At 36.9% G+C, this 7,782-nt stretch overlaps 1 protein-coding gene across 1 annotated transcript; it reads right to left on the reverse strand.

Moving 5' to 3' along the window:
- Positions 1 to 3,525: 3,525 nt before the first annotated feature.
- Positions 3,526 to 7,118, reverse strand: CBR4 (carbonyl reductase 4). Its single transcript, XM_010134110.1, has 5 exons — positions 6,977 to 7,118; positions 6,308 to 6,428; positions 5,696 to 5,832; positions 4,973 to 5,107; positions 3,526 to 3,732 (listed from the first exon to the last, which is right to left on the reverse strand). The coding sequence occupies exons 1-5, from the start codon at positions 7,116 to 7,118 to the stop codon at positions 3,554 to 3,556; spliced, it is 714 nt and encodes a 237-aa protein (XP_010132412.1). The 3' UTR covers positions 3,526 to 3,553.
- Positions 7,119 to 7,782: the final 664 nt, after the last annotated feature.

A 7,782-nucleotide genomic window follows, 5' to 3' on the forward strand; every position in this document is an offset into this window, starting at 1 on the left:
AGGCACTCATTCCTAAGGATATGGTGCACAAACAGAACATCACAGGGACCAATCTTTGGGCTAGCAAAGTATAACCGGTTCATAAGGATTCTGAGACAGTGGTTGCTGAAGGCCACAGTATATTCCAGTAAGTTCCTGAAAGTAATAAAGGAATTAAACAACAACAAAAAAAAAAGCAGAACCTTTTCACTAAGGAAACAGGTGTTAAAACTAGCAGACTAAACTCACTGTAGATAAATGAGAACAATTCACACCGGGGAAAATACAGAAACAGTCCTAAATACATATAAAAGGAAACAGGATCCAAGCTGACCATTCATTATTCAGGACTGACTTACTTTTCTTATACAGCTTCTGAAAATGTAAGTGTAAAGGTTAGGAAAAGGCAAAACAATTAGACATTATTTTTGGAAGCAATATAAAACAAAACACCCTACTTTTTTTTTTTAGACAAATCCACAGTGAAGCTGTGAGCAGTTCCACCTGCTCCTCCCTTCTTGAGAAACTGGAAAAGTAAAGAACAAAGATGAGCTTTCCAGCAATAAGCCACTAAATGAAATACGACTCTTCAGTTTGAAACAGAGGCAGGCAAGGTATGATAGAGGATACAAATACAAACTCAGGAGCAACACGGAGAGAGCACAAGAGGGTTCTTGTAAGTTCTCATCAAACGCGAGAACCCGCAGGCCTCAATCAGAGTAGATGGCAGATTCGAGCCTATCAGTCACAAACTGTGGGAGGTACAAGAGTCTTCCACAGAGACATCACCACACTTTATCTGTTACCTATCCTACGCATTCACTACTTCCACTCTCTGAGACATCACCAGGCCAGACAAGAGTCATAGTCTGACAAACTGATACTAATTCTTAAAGTAGATGTACACAGTAAGTGTTGAAACGTATTACTGGCTTTAACTAATTTTCAGTTCTAATTTACCTCTTTGAAGAAAAGGAGAAAAAAAGTCTTTTAAAAATATTACTTTAAGGCTACGAACTCTTCAGTCCAGTCTAATAGCAACAGAAGTAATAAAAGCATAGTATATACTGAAACACTTTTCAAAAATTACTTAGCAGCATACCGACATTTTTCTGAGGGTATTTTTCCAAGTTTTAATCACAAATATAAACTAAAAATGCTATTGCTAATAACATTTAACAGTTCCTTTACCCAACAAAACAAGGGACAATAATACTTAGGGTCAGAACTCACTGAGTGGAAAGTTTTTTGTCTCTTAATTTTTGCTTCTAGTCAAGATCATTACGCAAGATTTGCCTGTAAAACACTGTCCTGATTTTGGCTGGGACAGAGTTAATTTTCTTCCTAGTAGTTGTATAGTATAGTGGTATATATGGTACTGTGCTGTGTTTTGGATTTAGGACACAAATAATGCTGATAGCTGATGTTTTAGTTGATGCTAAGTAGTGTTTATACTAAGTCAAAGACTTTTCAGCTTCTTATGCTGCCCTGCCAGTGAGAAGGCTGGAGGGACACAGGAAGCTGGGATGGGACACATCCAGGGCAGCTGACCCAAACCACCCAAACGGATATTCTGTGCCGTATGACGTCATGCCCAGTATATAATACGGGGGAAGCTGGCCAGGAAGGGTGGATAGCTGCTCAGGGACTGGATGAGCATTGCTCAGTGATGGTGATGTGCATTGTGCATGACATTGTATGTCTTGCATTTTATTTCCTTCTCATTTTGTTACCTTCCTTTTCCTTACAATTATTACTACCATTATGTTATTTTAATTTAAATTTCAATTATTAAACAGTTCCTATCTGAGCTCATGAGATAAGATTTACTTGTTTTTGATTCTCCTCTGCATTCCACCAGGTCCTGCAGGGAGTGGCTGCGTGGTGCTCAGTTGCTGGCTGGGGTTAAACCACGACAAATATGAAGGACAGGTAGAGGCAGCAGCCAAGTCACTGACATATTACTACTCGACTAATGAAAATGGGAGTACCAGCTGCACCTCCTCACCTTCAGTGCCCTTGGAAAAAATTCATCTGTTCTCTGGCCAATTCCTCCTATCAAAGAGAACCAGCATTAGCAACTATATTTTTGATGCAAAGACATGTACAACACACAACTTTTCACAACAAATAACACCATCTCTCTACAAAGAGATAACAGTAAGATAAGGACTCCTGAAAGGACTACCTCTAGTGGTATTTTATACTCCAAAGTGAGTAACACAACCAACTGTAAAGCCCCCTGTATGTAAAAACATTCCTTGCATTTTTTACCTGAGAGAAGCTTGAACATGCATTGTTTTCTGGCACAAAGACAAAATTTCTCAGCTGCACAAATGAGGAAAATCTCAGACCTTAAAGACTCAAAGTTATCATCAGTGAGATCTCTTCCTTCTGTCCTTTGGTTTGTGCCAAGATGGGAAGTAATTTCAAAAGCTGAATCAACATCTGGATCATGATGTAATGAACACTGGAACTAAGAAGTGAAGGTCCTAAACCACATTCACAGTTTTCCTCAGAGATGATAACAACATCAATTACCAAGAATTACTTGATCTCAATATAAAAGCCTGAGGTAAAAGTTTTGGTAATTTTTCTGTAAGAGAAGAACACTCAGGACCATTAACAGCTGAATAATTACTCTGCTTCAAAATCTGCTTTGAATAAAATAAATTACTATTTTATTGACTATACACACATATTAAATATCATCAACAGAGCATAACTGAACTGAGCATTCAAGAAGATATACAGCAATACTCTGACTTCACTCTCTGGAAATGAGACGTGTTTTCTAAACATCTACTAAGTCAGTGAGAAGTCTTTTATGCACCAAGGACTGTAACTGTGCTCTTCACCACTGTGCAGCTCGAACTCAGAATATTACACGATTACCAACTCCAAAGACCAATCAACAGTCCTTCCATACACATGTCCTACTGGATTAAATGAGTGCTCTACATACATTCAAGAATGGAACTGACTAGCTTTTGTCTTTATAAAAACTCACTGCACATAATTAAATCTCCTCCAGGCAATTCAATGTATGCTGAAGATACAGAAGCTCCTAGGCTTTGTAGTCTTAGCTACAAATGAACAAACAATAACCAGAAGAAACTCCTTGCCACTTTGTAGGGACTAACTGATAATAAAAAATTATACAGTTTGCAATCTTTACCCTTGATGCAAATCATACCTGCCAAGCAATAAACATGCCTCCGCACTTTATTAACCTTTGTGTAACATAATAATTTCAAATAAGATCTCCACTCTACCCCAAATTGGAAAACTTGATCTTTTAAAAATATAGTGCTTTAGAAATGTATCAGCAGTATTTAAAATTGTCATTATACCAAAATCAGATCTTTTTCAAATTGTTACATACACAGACCCCATCATACCAAATGAACTCTTTCAGGTCGATAAATGTAAGCGCTGGAACCTGCTGCTGCTGAATTTCGAGTCAATTACATACAGCAATCTTCAAGTAATTTCCACCTCTCCCCACTTTAAGTATTATATATTTATGTATTACCATCATGACATTTAAGCAGGTACTTAATAAAGGTCATACTTAAGTCAGAAGCTGCAAGCCTCCATCTACAACTAGAGTGCTCCCTGTAACATAAGGGGATTCTAGAAGAAAGACTACAGCTTGTGCAACTTCATGAGGCTCTCCAAATCTTCCAAGGAGAATTGTTTTCTTCAACTGATCTTCTTCCAAATGCGCAGTCATCTCTGTGTGAACAAAGCCTAAGAGAGGAGAGAGATTTGAAGAGTTACCTAACCTTCAGGTAAATTTCTCTAGCAGATTTTCCCCAGAATCCTCCAAAGTGAAATCTACTACCAGGATTCACCACCAGCTACCATTCTTCAAAGTCTCAGTCCACATTATTTTATAGCCTGGAACAAATTTTTACCTTATCAATCAAATGTCTTCAATTTTTGGAAGCACTGATGTAAAATGACCAAAAACACAGAGATCTGTATAAGTCTACGGACAAAATACAGTCTTTTCATCAAAAACTTATCAATAAAAACATGGGTACAAAATCTCTGGCCAGAATCCCCTACAGCTTGCAAGTGTTTCCATTATATTTAAAATTTATGACAGCAGTTACGTTATTTTTATTACAGCACTCATTTGAAAAATACTTCTTCACAATTTTGAAGGACATTTCTTTACAGTTATCTGAGATTCCATTTTCCCAGTGCTGCACTTCACGTAAAACGTGGCCAAGAAGGGAAAGCCTGTTTTGCTTTCTATTATATGACTGTGCCCCTTTAGCATAGCACTGGACCCTTCAGTGAGCTGCTCAACTCACTGAACAACAAGAAGTATTTTTCCTGCCGAGTTCACAAGCTGAACTGGTTTATGCAGAGGTCTGAAAGGCGCTGGAGTTAGTACGAGGTGAGCTGCAGAATACATAGCTATGGGTAGAAAAAGTCAGAAGAGACAGAAGTATTTTTCCTTAAGGGTGGTGGTTTGTTCGGACTAGATTGTCTTGTGAAATCACAGCCCTGTCCTCAAAGAACTTTCTGTCCAGACTCTCTCCTTTCACTACAGGGATAAACAGGGGTGCTTTCATGGCAGCTTCTCCTGGTCTTTCACGTTTCTCCAATAACAAATAAGCTTTCTCTACAGCAGACAAGGGTAGCTGGCTGCATATAATTAGTTCTAATCCTTCCATCTGCAAGCACAGCAGGTTTAGAAGGAGGAACAAAGGGAAAAAAGACATGTATTATGTAGTAAAAGATAGAGAAACAGGTAGAGACACTCTTCCAAATTTCTCAGTGTTCCCTTAAGAAGAATGAAGGTTTTCCAAAAGTATGTATCATATTTGAACTAAAAAAAAAAGATATTAAAAACATTTACTTACAAAATATGAAGAAAATAATAGCAATTTGTCTTAAGTTACTTCCAGAGTACATCACAGTCTTGATGATCACGTATTACAACAGTCGAGGATTTCAGAACCTCCCAAAAACTAACCTGGAGCAACCACATTGACTCTGATTTGCTTTTTCGCTACTTCTTTAGCAAGAGAGCGTGAAAATCCAATTAATCCTGCTTTGGTAGCACTGTAAACACTTTGACCAGAGTTGCCTTTAATTCCTACAATACTTCCTGAAATAAAGAAACACCAAAGAGAAGAAAAGAGAGTAAACAACTAATTTGAAACCTTGTACTAGCTTTATCATTTTAGTTTTAAATTTAGAATGGGGCAAAAAAGGAATTAAAAGTATACTACTAAATGTACTTTATAGCCTCCTGCTGAGATAAGCAAATCCCTCAAGTATCTGTGATTTTTGAGCAATCTGAGTATCTATGTTGACCAAGAGGCACCGAGAATAAAATAAAGAGCTTTCTAAAAAACAACTTTGCACAAAAAAAAAAAAGAAAAAAGAAAGAAACCAACTGTACCCATTTGATCCTTAGTTAATAACTAGCAGGTGGTAGATTTAGCTACTTGAAAGAGATGATAGAGAATGGTAAATTTATTTTTTCAATAAAATATAAACTCCACGGTGTTTATTACTGAAACAAGCTGGTTTTAGGTTTACACGTTGCTGAAATTACACAAAGAACGTGCATTCATAAAGAAATGCTAAATATAGAACATCTGAATACAAAGAAAATAAATCAATTTACACCTGCCAAACCTATCTAGAAAACTAGTACATAGAATTCCAGTGGATTAGACAAGCAACTTACCTATATTGACAATAGCACCTCCTTGTTGTTGAATCATGCTTTTTACAGCAGCTTTGCACGTCAACATTGTTCCCAAAAGGTTAGTGTGAATCTGGGCTATCATATCTTCAGTTTTGGTTCTCAGTAACAAACTATCCCTGACAAACAGACCAAAAAACCCAAAAAAACTCACTGAATAACCCAAATGATCATGTTTACTCATAATAAAACATAACTGATGAATGGAATATTAATGGAGATTTAGATGGTTCCATACATTGCGACATTCAAAATTATGACATTGCAAGGATGACATACAGCAAGAAAAAAGTCAGCTATGCTTCTGGTAACAAAGCCTCCTCTGCAGAGAGGTTAAACATTGTTTTGGATCATTTCAGGGGGAATAAATGGAAGAGAGAGGAGTAGGGGGGTACTCATAAACTCAGAATGCAGAAACTACAGCGAAAGCTATATAATCTGTAACAATTTTACTATCATCAGGAACAAAACACTGTTGAGTGCTTAATACTGTTTTCATATGTACTCATTAACAATACTCCTACTAAATGCAAAGGCCCTTACAATAAGATACCCTCATCTAGAATTACACATAATCTTGTAATGATAACTAACCTGTTGATGCCAGCTGCATTAACCAAGTAGTTAACAGGGCCTAAAATCCTCCGCATCTCCTCAAAGGTATTTTGGACTTCTCGCTCACTAGATACATCACACCTAAGTGCCAGATGTCCTGCTATGTTGAAATAAAGGCACATCATAATAATAGCAAAAGATGGTATGCTATTCACCCGCCGCCTTCAGAATTTATCAACTCAAGAGCAAAAACAGATGTGGAACTAGTTGTAACTTGAGGAACCCATTTAACCTCCAGAGAATTAAATAAGGACAATTTTCAAGTATAGTATTGATTAGTTACGTGACAACTTCTTGTTTAATATTTCTGGCCTTTTGAAATCAGAGGTTCGTCATGAGCAGACTAGTCTCAGTTCTGACTCGGTCAGGAGCCAAGGATGACTCGATTCATACCACCTCCCTGTTGTGACCTTGAACAATTCCTTTCATCTTACAATTCATATCTTGTGGATAGAATAGCTAACACACTTAACTTTCCCAAAGAACACTGTGGAAACAAAATTGTACTGACACAACTCTTTCAAATTTCTCAGCCTTTATTTTCATCTTCATCTAGTTAAACAATAAGATTTATTTACTGACATACTACTTTTACAAGTTACCTAAGCGTCAGACAGTGAAGAAATAATTACAAAGCAGCATACATACCACCAAGATTACGTGCAGTGGTTTGGGCTACTTCCAGATTTCTAGCAATAATTGCCAGGCGGCAACCCTTCTGTGCCAGTAGTTCTGCGACAGCTTTTCCTATTCCTCGGGATCCTCCAAAAATGGCGCAAACCTTGCCCATCTTCAAAAATAATTCACAAATTGCAAATAATCCATGAATTTTAGGTCTAGTATAGCCAGAGAATAACCACTGCCCTTGTCGACATCACAGCCCTTACTAGTTTGTAGAATTTTGTAATACTGGATTATAGAATTAGTAATTTGTTAATTTTTTTTATTCACCAAAAAATAAATACTTGAACTAAATTAGACACCACTTCTACAAATGCAAGTTAATTCTTGATGATTTCTGGACTAGTAAAAATATTATGCATTTAATCGACCATTTTAACTCTAGCATTATGATAACTCCCGTTCAGTTGGTGAATTTCTATATCTAAAGGGCATAATGTATTGTTCAGCTGTTTATTCAAAGCTAATGCAGTAGTTATAATTATATTGTTCTTGCAAGCGTTACTCTTGTAGCCATTTCACCTCAAGATCTCATCCCATCCTAAGTATCTGTGTTGGACAACCACATTGCAAACATTATTGAGCATGACTTGATACTATTTGTATTCATGCTAGTTTAAGACTAAGTTATAATACACAGCACTAAGTTTTGCCACTGGCCTTAGGTCTTTTTGTTTCTGCTTTTGAAGAAGAAAAAGCTTTTTGAAATGCAAAAATATCTTGAAGTAGCTAGCTTAAATGTTTAGGAAGAAGTGTAAGAAGAAAGTACTTCT

The sequence above is a fragment of the Buceros rhinoceros genome, unplaced genomic scaffold (genome assembly GCF_000710305.1).
Source record: "Buceros rhinoceros silvestris isolate BGI_N320 unplaced genomic scaffold, ASM71030v1 scaffold10604, whole genome shotgun sequence".
Classification (NCBI taxonomy): Eukaryota; Metazoa; Chordata; class Aves; order Bucerotiformes; family Bucerotidae; genus Buceros; species Buceros rhinoceros.